This window comes from Podarcis bocagei (genome assembly GCF_964188305.1).
Source record: "Podarcis bocagei genome assembly, chromosome: 9".
NCBI lineage: Eukaryota > Metazoa > Chordata > Lepidosauria > Squamata > Lacertidae > Podarcis > Podarcis bocagei.
In genome coordinates this window covers 5,287,480-5,310,495 of record NC_138134.1, presented here as the reverse complement: position 1 = coordinate 5,310,495, position 23,016 = coordinate 5,287,480, and the positions used below count along the sequence as shown (strand labels likewise).

The 23,016-nt window shown below is 43.5% G+C and overlaps 2 protein-coding genes across 3 annotated transcripts in view; one reads left to right on the top strand and one right to left on the bottom strand.

Annotated features, from left to right (window-relative positions):
- Positions 1–142: 142 nt before the first annotated feature.
- On the bottom strand, positions 143–22,812 carry TRMT44 (tRNA methyltransferase 44 homolog). Of its 2 annotated transcripts, XM_081207731.1 has the most exons (11): positions 22,318–22,725; positions 20,808–20,925; positions 17,341–17,560; positions 16,613–16,681; positions 15,649–15,756; positions 14,526–14,597; positions 12,979–13,079; positions 11,218–11,401; positions 9,524–9,908; positions 3,483–3,599; positions 143–515 (listed from the first exon to the last, which is right to left on the bottom strand). In XM_081207731.1, the coding sequence occupies exons 1-11, from the start codon at positions 22,661–22,663 to the stop codon at positions 271–273; spliced, it is 1,965 nt and encodes a 654-aa protein (XP_081063857.1). In that variant the 5' UTR covers positions 22,664–22,725; the 3' UTR covers positions 143–270. The 2 variants fall into 2 exon arrangements, with proteins under 2 accessions (XP_081063857.1, XP_081063858.1); XM_081207732.1 differs by lacking the exon at positions 20,808–20,925 and having other exon boundaries at positions 22,318–22,812.
- Positions 22,808–23,016, top strand: part of ACOX3 (acyl-CoA oxidase 3, pristanoyl) — a 28,676-nt gene continuing 28,467 nt past the window's right edge. The window contains 1 exon segment of the mRNA XM_081207688.1: positions 22,808–23,015. Coding sequence (XP_081063814.1) covers positions 22,940–23,015 — 76 coding nt within the window. The 5' untranslated portion in view covers positions 22,808–22,939.

Genomic DNA, 23,016 nt, shown 5'->3' with positions numbered 1-23,016 from the left:
GAGATATGATTGAAACTAAACTATAACCTCTGAGTTATTCAGAGAATTCAGAAGACTATCAAGGTTGAAATTCAACAGACCAATGGACTTTCGTATTGTTAGGAAAGCACATTGACCATCCAACTATGGATCCCGCCAAGAAGAGATTTAAAAACCTTTATTCTCTTACCACAAGGGATTCTCAGAGAAGAGCAGGCATAAAGTGGAACAAAACATAAATGTCACCATGTACATGAAATTCCATCAGAAATCCATCCAAGTACCATAAGTTTAACTCCCAAATCCTTTATCGTTTGTCGCTGTTTTCAGAGATGGCTTCAATTCCTCACTACCGTGAGCATAACAACAGAGTTCAGAAGACAACGGACAGCCCTGAGGATGGTGGATGTGAAACCAACACAGGCGCGTTTTGATTGCTTTAGAAGGAAGTCTTTGCTTAAGCTGCTTGCCAGGCTTGTTTTTCCTTGGTGGTTTCCATTCTCGCCAATCACGAATATGAACTTTCCCATTTAGAACTGAAATTAAAGGGTGGGAAAGGAAAGGAGAGGGAAACACACAGACCAGAATATTAACAAAGGGTTACAAGAATTAGTGCCAGAATAAGAACAAGAAATTTGGGTGAGTAAATTTAAACACGACAAATATGCATGTGAGATTTGCTAGTCTCTGAGGTGCCACAACCCTTAGCTTAACTGCGGGAGAAGCAAAACGGGCATCATTTGGCTTGGCAATACATGTGAATGAGGCCGGCGTGTAAAATCTAAATATATATTTGGATGGAAAAAACTACATTACATCTGCAAGCATATGAATGGCAATATAGAAGAACTCAAATGGGTTACAGGTACCAACATTCTGCTAATAAAAGATCGGGGGAAAGAACCCCCCCCCCAAATTAAAATCAAAGAACTTGTGCCTTCAACATGAACTCAATTTCTGTAATACATCTCAAGCTGAATTCAAATGCTCAGCTTTTGTTTTGTTTTTTTAAAGGAGCTGGGGGAAACTTCCCTTGTGCATGATCATACTTAACATAAACTGCTTGGTGGTACAGAATGTTTTGCATGCCAAAAGGCCACAAGTTCAATTCCTTTTATCTCCAGGCAGGGCTGGAAAATATGCCTGTTTGAAATCCTGGAGAGACTACCCTTGTGTCCCTGTGGTGCTTGCAGTGCTCTTAATTCACCATTACCCAGTTTCAGCCCACACATAAGAAAGTATAAGCTATATACAGTGGTACCTCGGGTTAAGTACTTACCGTGTTTTTCGCCCTATAGGGCGCACTTTTCCCCCTCCAAAAATGAAAGGGAAATCTGGGTGTGTCCTATGGGGCGAATACAGGCTTTCGCTGAAGCTTGGAGAGCGAGAGGGGTCGGTGCGCACCGACCCCTCTCTCTCTCCAGGCTTCAGGAAGCTATCTGTAAGCCTGGGGAGCCCGCGGGAGTTCCCGCAGGGCTCCCTAGGCTGCGGCTAGTAGCCTGCTTGTCCGGAGCGCGGGGCACACTGAAGCAGAGCGCCCCGCGCTTCGGGAAGCTATCCGCAGCCTGCTTGCCCAGAGCACGGGGCGCACTGAAGCAGAGCGCCCCGCGCTTCGGGAAGCTATCCGCAACCTGCTTGCCCGGAGCGCCCCGCGCTTCGGGCAGATATCCGCAGCCTAGGGAGCCCTGCGGGAGTTCCCGCGGCTGGGGGGGGGAGATTTCCCCCCCCTTTATTCCCCCCAAAAAAACTAGGTGCGTCCTATGGGCCGGTGCGTCCTATAGGGCAAAAAAATACGGTAATTCGTTCCGGAGGTCCATTCTTAACCTGAAACTGTTCTTAACCTGAAGCACCACTTTAGCTAATGGGGCCTCCTGCTGCTGCCACGCCGCCGGAGCTTGTTTTCTGTTCTCATCCTGAAGCAAAGTTCTTAACCTGAAGCACTATTTCTGGGTTAGCAGAGTCTGTAACCTGAAGCGTATGTAACCCGAGGTACCCTTGTAAAGGGAATGTTCCAGTGAGCTGGTAATTCTGTTATTCCACATTAAGAGGAAGGAGGCAGGGGGAAATCCTGGAACACTCTGCCTTTCCAATCAGAAAACAGAACTAAACTGGGAGTTGCTATCTCTCAGGATGAGTGACAGACAGGCCCCTCTAATCTATCGAGGAATTATTGTAAATAGAATACTCTCCTGCATTATCAGGAAATGTTAATTGCTACTAAAAATACTTTACTTTTCTAAACATTGTTTTTTTAAAATAAAAGAGAGAAAGAGAATACAATGCATCCTAAAATATTTTTACTATATATTTTCTAGCTAATTTGTGAGATGCCTTGGAGGGGAAGTAAACAAATACTTAATGAAGTACAGTATTACAATTAAAAAAGGCAAATTTGATATTACCTACATACTGATGCATCAAATTAGAAAAATATTTTCTGCTAGGCATCAGCACTGAAAAGCATATTATCTCCACAAAGAACACCCATCCTGTACCATAAAGAGTTATCTTCTCAAGTTGTATCTTGACTAAATTACTGCAGCCTGCCTGGATCTGTTGAGCTAAGTTTCCAAGGTAAATTTACTTCATTCCTGCCATGATCCACAATCCTCTCCCATGAGCTTGTGAAGGTATAATTACCAACAACAAAGTGTTGGTGCTGACCTTTAAAGCCCAAAACGGCCTCCGCCCAATATACCTGAAGGAGCGTCTCCACCCCCATCATTCTGCCCGGACACTGAGGTCCAGCGCCGAGGGCCTTCTGGCGGTTCCCTCATTGCGAGAAGCCAAGTTACAGGGAACCAGGCAGAGGGCCTTCTCGGTAGTGACGCCCTCCCTGTGGAACGCCCTCCCACCAGATGTCAAAGAGATAAACAACTACCTGACTTTTAGAAGACATCTGAAGGCAGCCCTGTTTAGGGACGTTTTTAATGTTTGATGTTTTATCATGTTTTTAATATTCTGTTGAGAGCCTCCCAGAGTGGCTGGGGAAACCCAGCCAGATGGGCAGGGTATAAATAATAAAATTATTAATAAGTCATGGCTAGAGAGGAGCAGATATGATGTGGAACCAAGACCAAGTTTGCAGCTTCAGGACTCCTTGGAAGCCTACACTCCTGTTCAGTGGTATAGCTAGCCACTTGGGCACCTGGGACGAGGTGCCCGCAGGGTGGGGCATGCCAGAATCCCAGTGCCCGAGCCCCGTTCCACTCTGGCGCCCTGCAGGCCCGCATTGCTTTTTTGAGCAGTGTGGAGCCTACAGGCACCCGAGCCACCGCGTCACTCCCAGAAGAGACGCATGGCTCGGGGGCAGTAAGTGCCCCCCCATGGTGTGGCACCCAGTACCCCCGCCCCCCCAGCTACGCCTCTGCTCTTGTTTGAATCCAATACCCAACATGCTTGTGACAGAGGCGAAGCAGTCCTTAGACTAAGATCATTCCTCTTCCACATACTTAAACCAACATATAAGAGACTACCAGTCACTGAACAAACCTTGTCCTTACCTTCAAACACTTGATGATTGTTTCTAAGTAAGGTCTGGAGGCCTCCATACTCATTCTTCAGCCTTTTTAAAGTGTCCTTGTCCAAATGTTCTGCAATTTCACTCAGGGGGAGACTCTCTGCAGAAAGCAATATATTTATGTAAAGTAATTGCTAACCCTCAGCAATATTTTCAGTTCTGAGCTTCTGAGAACAGCAGGCCACTACGCTTAAGAGTGCTATGGAAAATACCCTTGTCTATGTAGGCAAATAGAACAAATTACACCCTGTGCCTCCAGTCGGCATGCTTCATTTTGCTGTAAGAGGCACTAAAGGAAGATGCTGGCCATGTGTGCACCAGCATATTTAGCTACTACTTTTAAGCAATACGTCTTTTAAGAGGTCAGTTGTTCCTCAGACACAAGGTTTGTGCACTCAGAATTGGAGGTGTACATCCAGGAACTACCATAAGTTATCATCCTGTATAAGACAAGAGCTCTGACCAACACAGAGCAATGTAGCTACTATTTCCATTTGAAGGAATCTACTTTCTGTAATTTTCATACGTGCATATTATAATTTTGATGGTTACAGAACTTCCAAATTCATGTGCCTAAGCTGCTACGATGTAGATCAACATTAAACAACCCACTTCTTTCTATACAACTGTCTGTGGACCACTGTGCTTATTGTGCAAGTGATGACAGGATGCTGAGCTTTGACCAAAAAAAGGGTATTCAAAACTCCCTGTGCAGTATAATAACACTGTCTGTGGCCTCATCTTGCATGCTGACTACAGAAAGTGGTATATGGAGAAAAGAGATATAGCTGGTGGTGAAGCATCAAATCTATCCCTGTGAATGTATCCTGTCTAAGGTTTCAATGAAAATGCTTCATTTCAAGATGGAATGTGTGTTGCATTGGTAAAGTTGATGTGCACAGCGAGAACATGTTGCCCAGTTATATAATGGCAATACAGTGATGGTGGTTAAGAGGTTTTACTATTTTGTCACCTGGAAGTGTTACCCAGCACAACTTTTGAAGAATCTTCTGAGTACCACCTAAAGCCTTCAAAGAGTTGCTGTGACCATTTTGCTAAGCATTTCCCAGATAAATTCACTCACAGCCATGATGACCTGGACACTATGGTTATGATAAGAGTCACAGGTAGACAGGACCAACATTCTATCTAGCAGTGTTCTTGAAGCCCTGTCACCTGTTTGCTGGATCCCTGCCCACCTTGTCTGGTTAAATCAGTAAAATCAAGAGTGGAAGTCTGGACTTTGGTTTTGGGGCTTTAAGATGGTGCTTGTGAAGCCACTCCTAAAAAAAGGCTAAATTCAGATCTTGTGGCCTTGGTCACTAACTTGCCATTCTTCAACAAGGTATTGGTGTAGGTTTTGACTTTGTAACACCACAAACTTTTCATGCTGCTGATTATTTTGATCAGCTTGAGGCCCACGTCTGAAAGAGAAATGGCCTTGACTGCTGCGGTGGATGACTTATGTCATAGAATGGATGCAAGGAGAGGGCAAAGAGAGGAAGAGTTAGTTCTTCTAGACCCTTTGGAGACTTTCAAGACCATCAGTCATGGTATCCTTCTGGATTGCCTATCATCGTTGGGCTTAGAGGGCTCACAGTGGTTCTGGTCATTTCTGGATGGGTGCTGCCAGATGGTAATAGTGCTGAGGGAATCTTGCTCTGCCCTGTGACCTTTGGATTACAAGGCAATGGAGGACTTCCTTGAAATTTGTTCTACAGGGTATGTAGTATTATGTATGCAAGTATTATGTATGCAAGTATTATGTATGCAAGTATTATGAGAAACACGTCAAGAACAAAAAGGTAAAACTAAAAAATTGGTTTGCTATTAATCTACCATTAAACTTAACATGTGACCAATTTGGTATTATAGGAAACCTATGACCATCAACTGAATGCCAAGTGAGCTGGCAGAGGCATTAGCAACCAGCAGCTATTCTGTTTAGCTTATTGCAGTCTCTGGAAGCAGAGCCTGGAGTGTTGTCTCATGGTGTATGTAGGACCAAGAGACATGGATGGCGAAGGAGCTGCTGAAGTGATGGGCAACACCTGTGCCATGTTTGTCTTCCTGCCTAGGAATGTGCAAAGGTACACCTGCAGGAAGTGCAGGTTGGCTGCCTTGCTGGAAGAGAAGGTACAGCAACTTGAGGCCCAACTATCCACATGAGGAATTTCTCACTAGACCAGAGTGGAACAGAGATGTAGGCGGGGTGCCCCTAGGGGAGGAAGATCACTCAATGGGGGAGTCAACCCTCTGGAGGAGGATGACACACAGAAGCAGAACTGTCAGGAGCCATGCTGTGTCACTGGAGCTGCAAAATTGACTCCATGCCCTTACCTCGGTCACTGATTCTGGGCCAGAGGAGCAAGAACAAACAGGTGGCTGTGGAAGGTACAGTGCACAGAACAATTCTTGCCACACCCCAGAGGAGGAAGAGACGTGGGGTTTTGATAAGTGACTCACTACTGAGAGGGACAGAGGCAGCAGTGTGAGGAGTCAACAGGATGTCCTGGGAGGTGTGCTGTCTTCCAGGTGCAAAGATTCACAATGTGACAGAAAAGTTGCCAAGTTTTATAAAGCCTTCTGACTGCAACGCCTTCCTTCTGATTCACGTGGGTACAAGTGCCAGACAGAGCCTTCGACACATGGCAAGGGACTATGAAACTCTGGGCAGGAAGCTGAAGGGCCTTGGGGCACAGGTGGTTTTTTCATCCTTCCTGTTGAAGATCATGGCCCAGGGAGAGAGAGGAAAATATTGGAAATAAAACCACTGGCTAATGTTATTCTAGACTACATCAACAGAATAGAGTCCCGATCAAGGGAAGCAATGGTACTACTTTCTTCTGCCTTGGTCAGACCACAACTGAAGTACTGTGTCCAGTTCTGGGCGCCACAATTTAAGAAGAATATTGGCAAGCTGGAACCTGTGCATAGGAGGGGAACCAAGAGGATCAAGGGTCTGGAAAGCAAGACTGATGAAGAATGGTTGAGGGAGTTGGGTATGTTTAGCCTGGAAAAAAGGAGACTGAGAGGAGTTATGACAGCCTACTTCAAATATCTCAAGGGCTGTCACGTGGAAGATGGAACAAGCTTATTTTCTCCTGCTTTGAAGCCTAGAACCCAACCAATGGATTCAAGTTACAAGAAAAATGGTTCTGAATAACATGCAGAAGAGCTCTCTGACAGTAAGAGCTGCTCAGCTCGGGAAATTGGCCTCCCTTGGGAAATTGTGGACTCTCCTTCGTTGGAGGTTTTTAAGCAGAGCTTGGATGGTCATCTGTCATGGATACTTTAGTTGAGATTCCTGCACGGCAGGGAGTGGACTAGATGGCCCTCGACGTCCCTTTCAACTCTACAGTTCTCTGATTCTACAAATGTGGCAAAGCAGCAATAGTCAACATAAAAAGGCTTTTGGGTAGAACAGACAGAAACTTAATGAGAAACTCATGTCTCCTAGCTGTCATGAACGTAATAAAGGATGTCGTGGTAAATTTACAACATCTCTTAACAATTTACACAATAAATCTGAAAAGGGAGAATCTACAAGTATTGGTGTACTTGGGAGGTTACGGTCTTCTATAGGAGACAAGGGAACAAGTAAGAGGATTCTCTGGCCAAGGGGCGAAGCTGAGCAGATGGGAAACAGACATAAGGGCAAATGAGAAACACATTTCCATTTGGAACTTATGGTAACATTTGTTTTCAACTGAAATAAATGGGGCCTATTGGATTAATTTCTCTATTGATTTTAAAAAGAATGCACCCTCAACTCTGTTGTTTACTCATACTGAATTACAACCCAGGGTTCAGAATGCGAAGGGGGAGCTGCTTACTCAGGAGAAGAAGGGAAACCCAGAGGTGCCACCTTCCTCCTTTTTTGTTGATACTTGATCCGCCAGCCCTCAGGGCTGCTGTCTGGCTCTTGCTACACTTCCCCTTTTGAAGCTGAGGACTGAAGGGATGTTGCTAAAGAGAGGAGAAACTGAGATCTACCATTCTTTCCCAAGGTACCATCACTGCAGGGAAAGTGGTGATCTCACTGCTGGTAACCATGTTGGTGTTTATAAAGCAAAGAAAGCAGGAGAATACACATCAAACTTCTTGGGGATATCACTCGTAACACTTCTCACTGCTTTCTTGGCATCTGTGTTCTCTAGTTGTTGAGGAGAGCAATGGTGCCTCCAAGACAAACTGATGGCCGCTTGTGTGAAGAACAGCAGGGGATCTGGCCAAGTGACAGACTGTGGTTTCTGCAACCAAGCAGTCCTTTTACCTCTCTTCTGCTGGAAGCCGAGAGAAAAGAATAGTAACCCTTTAGTTCAGCACCAGTTGCTTTCCTGCTCTGAGGGAGAAAGGGCAAGACTGAGTGTGGGGAGCCAAGAACTTCAGGGCTGCGGTGCAATAAAATGATTGTCTGAGTCCCTATAAATGTGTCTTTCTCTCAGAAAAGCAAAAGCTCAGTATAATTCAAACGATGTGATATGAATGATGCTGGAGCCCTGCTGCTCCTAACCAAGCAGGGCTGCTCCTGAAGCTGATGGATACCCCTCCATGGTGATATTGCTAGAGGAGCCAGCCTGCCAACCAAGGAGTGGTACATGCCAGGACTAAAGGCTTCCTTATCTTGGAACCACTAGGTAACTATAGTTAAAGTTGCATCCTAAGTGGGAAATCTATAGTGTGAACAGACCATTGAATCTGAACTGGACTAACAGAAAATTAGGTCAGGTGTAGGAGGGGAAGTCAGAGCACAGGAGCAAAAGGCTTGTCCACACAGCATCAAACCATTATTTTTTGGTTACATCTCAACCAACTGAGGCGAGGTCTCCAAAAACTTTCTCTCTGCTGTATGCTGTACAAAAACAAGAAGTTGAAAACAGACAAAACAAAGCCTTGGACGGAGTACTATTTATTGCTGAGCTTCCCAGGGATGAATCCTAAAATCTGTTTATGATACTTGGCTAAGTCCTAGAATATAAGAGGAAGAACTGCTTATGAGCATGTGACTAATGCATTTCACACACTGCTAAGAATTACAACTTATCCACCCACATACATTTAAAATCAAGAATCCAGGCTCACCACCAGACATATTACTCAGGCACGGCCCCCAGCCCCTCTTTCTGGAAATGAAGCACGACCCCATCTCCTCTACTAGAATTATACACATTTATCATCTACAACACAGGGACGCGGGTGGCGCTGTGGGTTAAACCACAGAGCCTAGGGCTTGCCGATCAGAAGGTCGGCGGTTCAAATCCCCGCGACGGGGTGAGCTCCCGTTGCTTGGTCCCTGCTCCTGCCAACCTAGCAGTTCGAAAGCACGTCAAAGTGCAAGGAGATAAATAGGTACTGCTCTGGGGGGAAGGTAAACAGCGTTTCCGTGTGCTGCTCTGGTTTTAGTGTTCCGTTGTGCCAGAAGCGGCTTAGTCATGCTGGCCACATGACCCAGAAGCTGCCTGATGACAAATGCCAGCTCCCTCGGCCAATAAAGCGAGATGAGTGCCGCAACCCCAGAGTCGTCCACGACTGGACCTAATGGTCAGGGGTCCCTTTACCTTATCATCTACAAAAATCCCCTCTTGGTTTCTCCCCTATCTCCAAGAAATACCCTCTCCCCAAAACATTAGCAATTCTACCATTATTTGGGTGCCCCCAAGGAGGGCTATGCCCAAGAAAAGCCTAGAAATCTCTTGCTAATAAAGGGCTGTATCTAAAGAATAATTTCTTTCCAGGCATGCTGTCTGTGTCAAGCCTTTACTGTGCCATTATAAGACAATATATTTTTATGACTTGCGGGATATCAACTTTTTCCATTCCAGAAACTCCATAATATTTAAGAGTTGCTGGAAAACAATGGGTGCCTGCAATTTACAGTTCTGTATGATGATGAATTCAGCGTGATTACCCAGAATGCTTTTTAACATCCTTCAGATGAGGTTTGCGAATTCAAATATAATAGACAATTTCAATTTATAGGAAACTTCCATTTTAAAATAGTATATGAAGCAAAAATCTCACCTCCTCGATTCCATGCGTTGGACATTTCAAGCGGACTCCCTTTGGTCTCCTTTAACAGTAATTTTGCTACCTTCAAAACCACTTTGTCTACCAAATCCTGGGGGAGAGTAGTACAGTTTCTCACTTGTTCTTTCCCCCTGGGCAGAAATCCAGATATTAGGACTTTCCCCACATCTGTCTTTTGGGATACTTTTGTATCTGCTGCTGGGCAGGTGGTGACATCGCTTGCAGCTGGGAGGCTGTCATGTTGATGAACTCCATCTATTTGATGATCTGGTGCTACCATGATGCTTGACTGGCGCCGACTGATATACTGTGCTCGCTGCTCATCAAGTACAGCACCCTGCGTTGCTAGATATGTTCTAGACGTCCCAATGAGGCATACCTAAGAGCAGCAGAATTAATGCTATTTAGACACAAAACACAAAATTATATGCCCTGAACAAAGAGACCCTCCCACTCAAGCAGCCTGCCTCAATTTTATTGTATTATAGGGCCATAAGGCAACACTCTCCTCCAAACAACAGCCAATGTATTATCCTCCCACATTAAATCTGGATCAGACAATGTTCAGCACATCAGATATGACTGCAAAGCAGAGAGCATGATCCTCTTGTTTAAAGTGACTATAGCTTCGAGGACGGGGAAAACTCAGCAGAGTCACCAGCCAAACTGGGCTAGAAGTTGCTTCACCCCCACTCCCACAATCCCAGAATAAGGAACTATGCAATCAGAACTTCACCACTAAACGCTCCTCGGGATACTAGCCCAACCTGCCTTAATATTCGGTCTTTGGTTGTGGAAGACCCAGAGGAGAAAAGGACCACCAAGAGAGAACAGCCTCCCTCCTAACCTTAAAAGTCTACCATGTAATAACTTGATCGTTTTAAGTTGCATTTCTGATGTGCCTACAGTGATGCACTGTTCAGTGGGGAATTAGATGACATGAAAGCCCCATCTGTGATGTCTGCTTTGCAATAGTTGATTTGAGCTTACAAGGTTCAAAACAACATACTGTGCTATGGGCTGGCATTTTGATGCCAACTTCATGTGGATGCAGTATAAAACGTTTATAGATAAGCAACAGCTATCTCACTAAGAAAACTTGTCTACAGACAGGTGTTTATGGTGGGACTGGTGCTCCTCACGCATGCAAGTGTTATGCAGGGTCCACATGATTGATTCTTATTAGTAATTACTGCATTTATATCCTGCCCTACCTCTCAAAGGAGTCCAGGGCAGCAAACAAGAAGTGATTAAAAACACACCAACTTAATAACATATTTTAAATGTCCAATTAGTCTGGATAATTTCAGTGTCCATCTTGAAACCAGTGAGATTCTGTGCTCTCAATTGTTCTGTATGAGATAGTTGCTAAAATGTATTGCACTGATAGGACTGCTACAGCTCTACAATCTAGGTTTATTAAGATGCTGCCAGTTTTTAGCTCTCTGACCATGCAGCCTTCCTTAACCAAACACTTTCCTGCCTTACTTTCAAGGGAAATTCAATCCATCAGGATTATTAGACATTGACTGGGAGAAGTGCAAATACGGGGGGTGGGGGGAGCAAGAGCTTTCCACCACTACTTTCAAGACCACCGATTCAGCCAGGCTACAGCAAGATATTCTTTTAAAATCCAAGGCTATATGAAGCAATTAAAATGGATTAAGAACAATGCATGTGGAAGTTACCCTTTTCGTTGAAGGAATTCTAAGGCAATCTTCTTCCACACGAAAGCCACATACAAATCCCACTTCCATAACAAAATCAAGATACTCTCTATACTGGGTCTTCTTACTTTGCCTTCGGTTGTACTTTCCATAGAAATCAAAGAAGCAGCAAGGCAACAGAAAATAGCGGCAAGAATAGGAAGACCTGCAATAAGGGAAATGTGATGAATCTATTGAAATTACATCTGCAAATACTTATGCAAAATCTACAAGCTGTTGCACGTCCTGGATTTGACAGAAGTGTCACAGTTTAGGGTTTATGAAGATCAGACTGGTCTCCCATTCCCCCTTTCACTCTGCCATGCAGTCTAAGGTCAGAGCAGGCTTCCTCAACCTCGGCCCTCCAGATGTTTTGAGACTACAATTCCCATCATCCCTGACTATTGGTCCTGCTAGCTAGGGATCATGGGAGTTGTAGGCCAAAAACATCTGGAGGGCCGAGGTTGAGGAAGCCTGGGTCAGAGCATTTTCCTGGCAAGCTGGACTATAGAAGAGCCAAGGCTGCCTTGACTTCCTGGAATCTGGTTTCCAGCTAAAAGGACACCAGATTCCCGAAAGCTTTTTATTCTATTCCATCTCAAGCTCCAATTTCCCTTGCAATTTAGACTGCTAATGGGATCGTTTAAATATTTTTTTCTTGACTCATTTTCTATAATCAGTAAGATATAGATATTCTTTTAAGTAGAATGTTGTATTCTTTCATGGCCCACAGCCAATACAGAAATAAAACTGAATTGAGTTGATATACCTCATCTAAATGGACTGCTGCCCCCTGGTGGCTGTTCACACTACTATTCATCACCAAAAATTCTGCTCCCCATCACCACCAACCTCTACCTATTATTCTTCCATTTTCAAATGCTTTTAGTTCATCTAAATATTGCATTTTACACTGGTTTAACCTGCCCTGGGAACTTATGGTGAAGAGGAAGTAAGAATTTAAATAATAACGTTTTTAAAATTTTATATCCTGTCTTTTTCTCTGGCAAGGACTCAAGGCAGCTTACAGATAAAACAGAAATAGCTAAAAACATCATTTAAAACAATTAAACATTAATAGAACATAGAGAGGTTATTACCACAAACAACCCACCCACTGGCAGTTCCACATCAATCCCTTAGCAACTGCTTCAGTTTGCTTCTCTGCCCTTCCAAGTCTGTCCCCCTCCCACCGATAGCCACATTCTCGTGGCGTTTGGTGTACAGCAAATGTGGAGGAACCTTTCAGGCATTCAAGGCCCTTGAAGCAAACTCAAACCTCTGTTGCTCTTTTCTCTGGATTATGTTCTAAATCAGGCTTCCTCAACCTAGGCCCGCCAGATGTTTTTGGCCTACAACTCCCATGATCCCTAGCTAGCAGGACCAGTGGTCAGGGATGATGGGAATTGTAGTCTCAAAACATCTGTAGGGCCGAGCTTGAGGAAGCCTGTTCTAAAGAAATCCAACTTTCCTAGGCTTCAGAGGAGTTCATTTCTGCAAGTTTTGCGTTTACTGCAGCTTTTTCACTGGCTTCATTACTTCAGCTCAGATCCTCTCCCCAAAAACCATATTTTGTGGTGTGTGTTGCTGTTTTTGACATAGCTGATTTTTATACTATCCTTATTCTGTTTTTATTTGTTCCATGTACCATGGCAGAAAGGCGATTAGTAGATATATCATTCCATACTGGTTCTTCATCCTAAGAGTGTCCACTTTGTTTTTAAAAGCACTGAGGTTTGGTACCTGGCTGCAATTACAGGTATCCATGGTGTCAGCTCATCAGAATGATTTCCAATCAGCCAGTCAACATCTGGATACAGATTGTCTGGACTAACTGTATTTTCCTAAAAGGAAGCAAAACAATGTCTTTTGCACAGCATGTCACACAAAGTAAACAAAACTGGTAGAAGTGTTTTACTACTGAAATCCATTATCATTCACATCAGATTTACAGTTTGATTACATTTCCAAAATAGCTTGAGTTAGTGATGTTGTGAGAATGGTTCACCATTTGATTTACTCATCTCTCTGGGCTTCCCATGGGCTTCTCAGAGGCCACGGTGAGAACACAATACTGGACTGGGTAGGAGCCTCTGTTCTGACCCAGGAGATCTCCTTGCAGTCTTACGCTTCTTATATGTTTCAAAGCCTACATTTATGCTACTCTTATTTTCGCATTTAAAAAACCAATTCAAATGTATTTAAGCTTATTCTTTTAAAACAAGAGGGAAGTTGAAAACTGAAGGTTATTTTACCTTCCAAGAAATTCTAACAGAAGTTTTGGTAGTAAACCTTTAAGACTCAAAATCTCTTTTGAGAACTCTAGGTTGTAGCCCATAGGGTTTTTCATATCATCCATTCCTACTAAATAGAAAATCTGGATTTCTTCCTGATCACTTCGGCAAAGGGTCTTCACTTCAGTGCCACCTCACACCTGAGGCAAAAAGATTGTTTAATACACCCCCTTTCTCTGTATCCATTGCAGCTTATACTATGAGCAAGATGCTTTTATGCAATGGGTCATAGCGAATTCCAAAGGCTATTAAAAATGAAATAAAATGCAACCTTTCCCCTAAACCATTTTAATATGTTACGTATTCTCTCATAATGGATAGGTCAATTACTGTGTGGTGTTCTCTCTCACATTGATGGGGAAGGTTGAGACAGTGAGAGAAAGAATCAACAATCCAAATTAAAGTGAATGCGGGATTAATTTGTTTTTACTTCTTCATTGTACAAATTTTCTACCTCACTCCTCTTTAAAAAGAAACTAGGAGAGCTTACAACATAAAACACTGCAACAACAAAAGCTCAGTTACAAATGATACAGGTAATACAAAGAGTCCTTATGACGTATATGAACATCAGGTCTCTGTGGAAACCCTAAAAATGATCAGCCTAAGACTTCTTTGCCTCCTGTTAACTACTCTTATTCCGTTTGAGAGATCGAAATATAAGTATCCCGTGTTAACAACAAAATCAACTGGGGGGGGTGGAGAAGAGAAGCTGATATAATGTTTTCTCTGCACAATCTTGTGCACAAATACAGACTTACAAAATGGGCTAGGCTACATTTTGATATGCTTTACATAAAATTGTGGGTCTTTTGCCCTGTTGCTGCAATCCTATATCCATTTTCCTGGAATAAACCTCACTGAACTCAATGAAACATTACTTCCTTGTAATCATGCACAGGGCTGTACTGTAAGTGAGCTTGTTTGCAAAAGGCAGTTCTGAGTTAGATGCAGTTTATAAAGATTCCATCCAGAAAGCCCATGTTTCAACCATACCTCCAAGTGTGTCTGTGGGCCGTACATGTCCCATATTTTTCTTCTTCTGACATCAATCCCTTTGCCTGGATGCTGAAAGATTCCATGTGTGAATTATCAGTTAAACTGTACCTTACTTTTTAGATACTCCTTCCAAAAACGATACAAACAGTGAACAGAATGCCACCATACATCCTGAAATCAGCATAAATTCTACTAGTGTTTGTTCAATTTATATCCCATTCTTCCTCCTAAAGGAGTCCAGGGCAGCACATGGAGCACAAATTGTAAGGAAAGTAGGGGACTCTCACAGGACCGATGCCTGATTGTAAAACCATATTTTTACCTTACCCCTCATCCCAATGTATTGCCTGATTCTACTTCATCAGCGCTAAGACAAGTTTTTATACAGTGTTTATGTGAGTCCTACAACAAAATGTTGCAGTTCATTGTCTCCTGTTAACAGAAATGCCCCTATTAAAGTCCCTTCGAGAATACTATGCACTGTTAGAGGCTGAAGCAGTGATTATACGTATCTGGGAGCTGGTTTTCTGCCAAAAGGTCTCCAAAAGCTTAAAATAAATCATAACACAAAAATAGACACATACATTTAAAAATAAACAGATCCACGTCCCCTATGGCCTTAGCCAGCAGCCAAAGGCCCATTTAGAGGCTGCAAGCTTTCAATCCCAAATAGAATACCACCTGAGCCACAACCATCGGCCAGGCAAGGAGCAGCTGCAGAGAACCTGCTTTTCCCCACCTTACCAGGAAAACCGTTCTGCTCCAACTGACCATTGTCCTGAGATTGCAGAAGTGAGAGAAAATATACTCTGAGCAGGCAGGCATAGGACTGAGGGATATAGCAACCCAGTAGTAATTCAGCTTGTATAGCAGAATGCATGAGTAACAGCAGACACCTTCTGTTTCAACCTTTAAATGCCTGCTGAAAACTTGTCTATGCTGCTGGGTTGTTGCAGACATTGAGGCAAAATCTTTCTATAATAGTTAGTTGTAGTCTTGAGTTTTAAATTTTTGTGTGCTTTTATTTTAAAAAATATTGAAGTTATTCACAATAATGAAGCAGCAGTATATAAATGCTTTATAAAGAAATAAAATAAGTTGACAACTTCAAATTATTTACCCCCTCGTTGTTTAAAATGTGAACCAGGAGACCATTTCCGCAGCCAAGATCCACAAAAGACTGTTTCTTGGACAATCCTCTCTCAGCTCTCTCATCTTCCCAAAGGATCTAAGAAAAGACAAAACCCGATTTTTAAAAAACCAGCGGTGGCAAAACCAGCATTAATGAAAACTATAAAAAGGCTTGTTTACAGAAATCAAGATGATTTTCTAATGGTGTTTGCAACAGGGGTACGTGGCTACATTCTATTTTGACAAGAAGGATAAAGAAATGTCCATCTACATTCTTTAAGAAATGTAAGTCTTACATAACCCAAAACTGAGGTGGAGGGAAGTCAATAACTTACATGTTTGTCTTTGTTTTTTTTGTTTTTTTTCTTATAATTAAGTTATGTTGTTCTTCTTATTGTTTTTTCCGTGAAGAATTTATTTTCTGTACATATGTGTGTATATGTGTGTATGAAAATTAATAAAGAGAAATAAAAAAAAGAAAGAAATGTAAGTCTCTGATTAGAGACTTCATTAACCCCCGCATAAGTGGGGAGTTGCCTGTACAAAGAATAGCTCTTAAAGGAAAAGAACACAGCTCAGTGCACAAAAAAAGAAGAAAATGCATAGACACACAAGACAAATGCTTAGTTCTTACTGCTTTGTCTTCTTGTGTGTCAATGCATTTTCTTCTTTTTGTGCACTAAGCTTTGTACTTTTCCTTTTCATAGATATAACATACACATGATAAATCAAATATTTTAAAACCCAAAGCCATCATCTCTCATTATCAGTCATGAGACCATTATTTCTGTCTCTATTTCAGACTTTTATATCAGCTGTGCATTTTAAAGTCAAATTCACATATCCATTTGTTAAAATTCCATCTTGTCTTTTACAAGCACTATGTGAAATCTGTTTCTTTTTTAAAAAAAGATAAATCTCCATTTTTAGAGATATTTTATACCACCACGCACCAGCAGGTATGAAGCTATAGCAACATCTTCATATACAAATTTTTCTGGATCTGTTACTTCAGGCCATACCTGCAGGTAAACAAGAAAAAATGACAATTCATTTAACTGTGAATATTCAGAATTGTACACACAAACACAAAAAACCCACACATATCTACACATAGTAGATAGTAGTATCCCTCTCTGGCGATCACTTGTAGCCGAGAAAGATTGTCTTCCATGAATATGGTCTTAACGGTGTGTCCCTAAGTGACTGTGGAGGCCAACTCTGGATCCACTGATCCTTCCACAGTGGGGACATAGGTTTCTGGGCAGGAAATATACACACATACACAGCCCACAGAAAACTCACCAGAATGGTGGGCCTTTCTAGAAAGAGCCCCGTTTTGTAGATTCCATTTTGTAGGTCCACAGAGCCAGTCGTACGAATAAGAAGACGGGAATTGAGCAATGGCAGTTTGCCTCTTTGGCAAGGTTGGAACATTTTGAGGGAGGGATGTTTTGGAGGCAAGCTGTCTTGAAAATCCCTAAAGGCAAGGCTTTTTGCTCATCACTGTGCCATATTACAAATACTAACATTCCCCACCATACAAATATCTAGATATGGACTGAAAGATTCCAATGAAGTTTCTTTAGCGTGCATTCAGATTTGAAATACAAACACTGTCACATACATTTTAATTAAAAATTGAATAGCAAAAAGTTTATCTGGTCATTCTGCTCTTTACCTTTACAATGTCTTTGTACTTTTCCTTTAGATCTTGATAAATTTTGCTGTATCTAGCAACAGAAATGAGAGAGAGTGTGTTCTTAAATTCACGTTTTGTGGTCTCTGTGGACCATTTAGCAAGTTTTGGCAGCAGTTCACTTCCAAGCCATGTTGTTTTAGGGCACAGAATTCCATCTGAAATGTAGTTTTCTGGAGGTGATGTAAACATTGAAATAGACCTTCAACGTTAAAAAAAAGAAAAAAAGAAATCAGAGCTGCTCAGTAATAAAGTGCTTGAGATCATCTGTGGCTCAGTGTGTGTCTGACTATGAATTTATCAGGTATAAAAAATAGGAAGCTGCCTCTGAGGAATGGCTCCTGCATGTTTATGGTATGCGTACATGAATTTAACTCTGTCAGCTAAACCTTTCTTTCCAGGAAATAGGAAAGAAATAAGAGGAAGGTTTTGAGATGACTTGAAAGCCTAGCACACTACCTAATTAGCCCACCTTACTCAATTTTGTATGTGCTCATTCCTATCAGAAGACAAGGCAGAAAAATGACAGACAAGCCAAGCTGGACTTATGCCACCTATTTTTCTTAGTTTATATACAAATATATATACCCTGCTCTCGCACTGCAGACACAATGCTTTTAGAAACACCCACAAAATCCATTAAACAAATCAATACAATCATAAAACCTTGAAGATCAAAGGCAAGAAAAGTAGATAAACCTCAAAACCTACAGAGGACTGGTCTCTTAAAAACTACTCGGTCTGACAAGGCCAAAACACCTGCTGGAAAAATGTTTGACCACAAGTCTGGAAGAAGGGAGGTCAACCAAATTTCCTGGAAAAGGGAATTCCAGTTTGGGAATAGCCATAGAGAATACGATCTCTGGCATCCCAAGCAATCATGCCTTTTCTTTCCTGGGAATGTGAAGAACAGCCTCCCCTTTAGACCCTGAAGGGTCAGACTTGTATCAGAAAGAAATGCTCCTTTAGGTACCATGGGCCCAAACCACTTAGGGATTTAAAAGGTGGCCAGAGGTTATGTTTTCATGGACTTCCCCATGCAAAACACATTGCAACAAAACCAATCTGGCTGTAACAAAGGTCTATGTCATCATGGCTGGGTCCAACCTTCCTAATTTCTATTAAATGCAATTTTAAGTTTTAGGCTGGATATTTTTTAAAAGAGAGAAGCTTGGCATAACTGAACCACATTAATGGAAAAAATTCAATAAACTTTGAAGAAATATTTTTTCCCAAGTTAGCTGTCTGGGTTACTCTAATAGAGATTCAGAGGTCTATAAGGAAAACAATAGACGGGGGGGGGGGGATATCACCTTGCCCCCCAGTGATAAAACTGATAAATTAGGACGATAAAGAATTTCGTTTTAGTGAAATCCTTTTTAAGACAACTGTTTACACTCTCAAAGAATGTGTTGCAGGAAGAGTTTTAGGTAATACAATCAATAGCATTATAGAACGATACATGCGTCCAACTTAAGTGCAATTGATTTGCGCATGAATCTGGAAATAGATTCAAACCAGGAAATGGCAAGAGAGCTGGAGCGTTCTTGTGGCTCCCCGGGAGCCCAAAGAGGACTTCAGGGATGGTGGAAGCTCCAGACACTGGAGGCACAGTGGGGCTTTGTTTAGGTCTAGCAGCTGACGCAGGTGGTAGCGCAGCAGCTGCCGCCACTTTCCATATGTCCTCCAGCCGGCAGAGCTTCAACTCTAGTTGAAAGGAAAGTTGATTGGAGAGAGTGGGAGTGGGGGGCGGGAATGGCATTTAGAGGCTTTTTAGAGGGTGCTTCCCATTTTCACTTATTCATAACATAACCCTCACGTAAGTGTGGGACGTCTGTAGTTCTGTGTATTCTGTAGAGATATACAACACTTAGATCTGTGTGATGCAGCCTCTGACTCCTGTTATGTACATGCTTCAGACTCCTTCATGTGAAATAAACTGACCCATGTTTAGAATTCTCACACCAAATGATATAACCAAGATGTGATAGAAATATTGGTCCCATTTGTGCAAAACTCAACTTTTTTTGCCATCCATGGAGATAAAAACGAAGCCTCGGATTCAGGATCACAAGTTATTAATCATGGAGAAACAGATTCTGATTACAGATGCTAGTATTTATGGTACCGCAGAGCTGCAACTTACACATGATTTACTTATGCGATTGCAGCTTTGAATGAGTGGCAGAAAAAATAATAAATGGGGAGTAGGGAAAAGTGCCAGAAGCAATGTTGGGAATTCCCCCAGGTGCCAGGCACATTTTGCAACTGTCGAGGGTCCAATTATGACCATGTGGAGATCTCTGGATGCCTCAAAGTGGTATAGAAATGAAAATGATAATCATACGAACAATAAATTTCAGTTTTTTAAAAATACGTTCCGTTATGGCAACCATAACTTAGGTTTAAGGTACCATTTGGTGATTAGCTGAGTTTCTATCACGGGTCGGAATGAGCCATCTCGAGATCTCAAAAGGCCTCATTAGATCTTGCATGACCTCCCCGGAGCTGGGTAAGCAAGACAGATTACTTAAAAAGCTTTTCTTGTGCCAGATTTTCCTGCCCGAAAAGGGCTTTTAAGCCCACCACCTTGCTTACTGGATCTCATGGGAGGCTCCCACAGCCTTCCAGAGGCCTCAAACCTTTTCAGAACCTAGTAATGCAGTCACGCAGGGGTGGTTCCAGGGGTCTTCTGGACTTTGCAAAGTTTTGCCTTTGCAGGCAAACCCTTGGAATGCAACTCCTATGCAAGTTGTGGGCTTACTATATTACTGTTTTGCATACTAGCATTTAAGGGTGTTTATTTTCCACAAGTAATATGCTGTGCTCTGCCCTTAATACCATGACAGCAGGAGACAATTTTGGTATAAATAAATTTTATTGTAGCACCGTGCAGAGGTTTGGAGCACTCTTTCTCTAGGATTGGGAGTATTCATGATTTTGCTTGCCTTAATTTGGGCCTCCATACTTTTGAGGCGGCAGTCCTATGTGTACAACTGGGAAACACTCCATATATCAGGGTAAGTCTGAGTAAACATACAGAGATAGGACTGCTTTTTAAATTTCATATATAGGCTAAATAGTAAAAATTATATACAGGTGGCAGTTATTTTCTACGCGCTTAAGTGATGCGTGACTGCTGACACATACGCTGTTTTCAGCCCCAGAAGAGGACAGACCTGCAGTTGAACCCACACATAAATGGGGAGTTGCCTTTATGCCACCTCAGTTATAAATGCTTTTTATGCTACCAAAGTAGCGAAATAGGTTTAGGTGTGTCAGGAAGCAGTCAGGAAGCTTATATTTCAATGTGTAAGTTGGGTGTGCATGATTTTTATTTAATGGTTTCATAAATTTCCAAAAATGTTATACTCTAGCCACCAAACACACCGTAATAATTCCACATGACAAATACATTCCAAAGAGTGAAAAATCTTCTCAGCACCCACCATTCATTGTCTTGTGTATGCAGAAGTCGAACTTGATAAATATTGCTCTTCATGATCTTGTATTTCCCATCATGGGTTTGTACCAATGGCAAAAAAGTTACGGTCCCATTAAATATATCTGTAAATATTTCACAACAGTAGGTTTTATTTACCTTTGGGAAACAGAGTAGTGTTTAAGACTTACGTAGCATACATCATATTGCTGCAACCTTTACAATAACATTGTAAGCAGGCCAACACCCTATTGTGGATGGCTGTGGAGGCTCTTGCCATTTGATGCTCAAGCCCTTTCCTAGCAAGGCCCAATGCTTAATTTCCCACCTGTGTTGAACATAGAAATACACAGTGCTGCTAGTTAGCAGAGCCACACTGACACAAGGAAGCCATTGCCTACACAGTGGTAACTCTGGTTACATACTTAATTCGTTCCGGAGGTGCATTCTTAACCTGAAGCACCACTTTAGCTAATGGGGCCTCCCGCTGCCACCGCCATGCAATTTCTGTTCTCATCCTGAAGCAAAGTTCTTAACCTGAGGTACTATTTCTGGGTTAGCGGAGTCTGTAACCTGAAGCGTATGTAACCTGAGGTACCACTGTAGTAATAAGGTGTCTCTGCCCACCAAGATCAAGCACATAGCTGATTTTTGAATTTACTGACTTTCTCTCTCTCTCTCTGTGTGTGTGATATATATATATCCAATATTTTCATTTTTGATGTTCTGAATGTTTTCTCTTTGCTTTGGGCCACTTTGGACAAAGCTAGGGCTCACCCAAACTTCTGCTTGCCACATTGCTTCCACCCGCCCCAAGAAACCCGCTTTTTACCGCTGAATCAGAGCAAACGTCAACTGGATTTTCCGTGGATGGACGACTGCTCCCAATTCAGCAGCAAAGAGCAAGTTTTCCTGGGGGAAGTGGTGGGCCAAACGGGAAACTGCTTTCTAGGCATGGGCCAAGTAGAACTGTGGACAAGCCCTTAGCGTTCTCCGTTTGCCCTGCACAGAGTGGCTCCTGTATACCTGAAGGAGCGTCTCCACCCCCATCGTTCTGCCCAGACACTGAGGTCCAGCTCCAAAGAGGGCCTTCTGGCAGTTCCCTCGCTGTGAGAAGTGATGTTTCAGGGAACCAGGCAGAGGGCCTTCTCGGTGGTGGCGCCCACCCTGTGGAACACCCTCTCAGCAGATGTCAAGGCAATAAGCAACTATTTTACTTCAAAAAAAACAACTGAAGGCGGCCCTGTTTAGGGAAGCTTTTAATGTCTGATGCTGTATTGTTTTTAACACTCGATTGGAAGCTGCCCAGATGGGCGGGGTATAAATTATTATTATTATTAGCCTTCCACGGCGGAAAACCTGACTGCCTTCTATTGTCATTCTGCGCTACGTTTCGCGGCGGGGCATACAAGCAAAGCGCCTCAATCCGCCTGTCCGCCCAAGGTCCGAGCTCGCTCTGGGGAGCCGCAGCCGGCCGCCCCGATCCCCCCCCCCTCCTCCTCCCGCCCCGAAGTCACCTTTGACGACCATCTCCCTGGCGGGCGCGGGAGGGCAACCCTTGGGCACGAGCGTCCGGAGCACCACCTCCAGCTCCTCCTCGGCGGGGCCGGCGAGGCCCAGGGCTTCGAAGTCCTCGCGGCAGCAGCGGCAGAAGGCCTGGCACGCGGCCTCCAGCGCCCGCCTGCCGGGGCTCCCCTCCCCGCCTGCCCCGGGCCGAGCGGCCCGCCAAGCCCCGTCCTGCCGAGCGCCGCACAGCCGCTTGTTGGCCACCTGGGGCTTCTCCAGCCACACGCCCACCGCCGCCCAGAAGCCCCCCGGGAGCAGCGCCGAGCCCCGCAGGGAGGCCTCCGCCAGCAGCTCCATGGCGGCCGGCGCGGGTTGACGACGTCACATCCGGGCAAGGAGCTGTCCCCGCCCCGCTCTTCCGCTCCATCTCACCCAGAGAGCTATGAAAAAGGTCAAGAGCGGCGCGCTTTCCTTGCTCGTGGGGATATTCCGGGATGAGTCGCTTGCAAGAACAACAACGAGAGATAAGAAACCTCTTCCCCTTTGGCACCACTTGGAGGAAGTCATAGCAACAGAGAATCATGGGGGAGTTGGGAGGGACCTCCAGAGGTCATCTAGCCCAACCCCCGGGCAATGCAGGAATCTGAACCAACGCATCCACGGCAGGTGGCCATCCAACAAACAGGGGGCAAGGCAGGATTTCCATGTCA

Coding starts and splice junctions, on each gene's coding strand:
- TRMT44 (XM_081207731.1), bottom strand. CDS start 22,663: ATGGAGCTGCTGGCGGAGGCCTCCCTGCGGGGCTCGGCGCTGCTCCCG. Junction 20,926..22,317: donor CAGGGAGATGGTCGTCAAAG/GTGACTTCGGGG, acceptor AAATATTTACAG/ATATATTTAATGGGACCGTA. Junction 13,080..14,525: donor GCCCACAGACACACTTGGAG/GTATGGTTGAAA, acceptor GCTTCCTTTTAG/GAAAATACAGTTAGTCCAGA.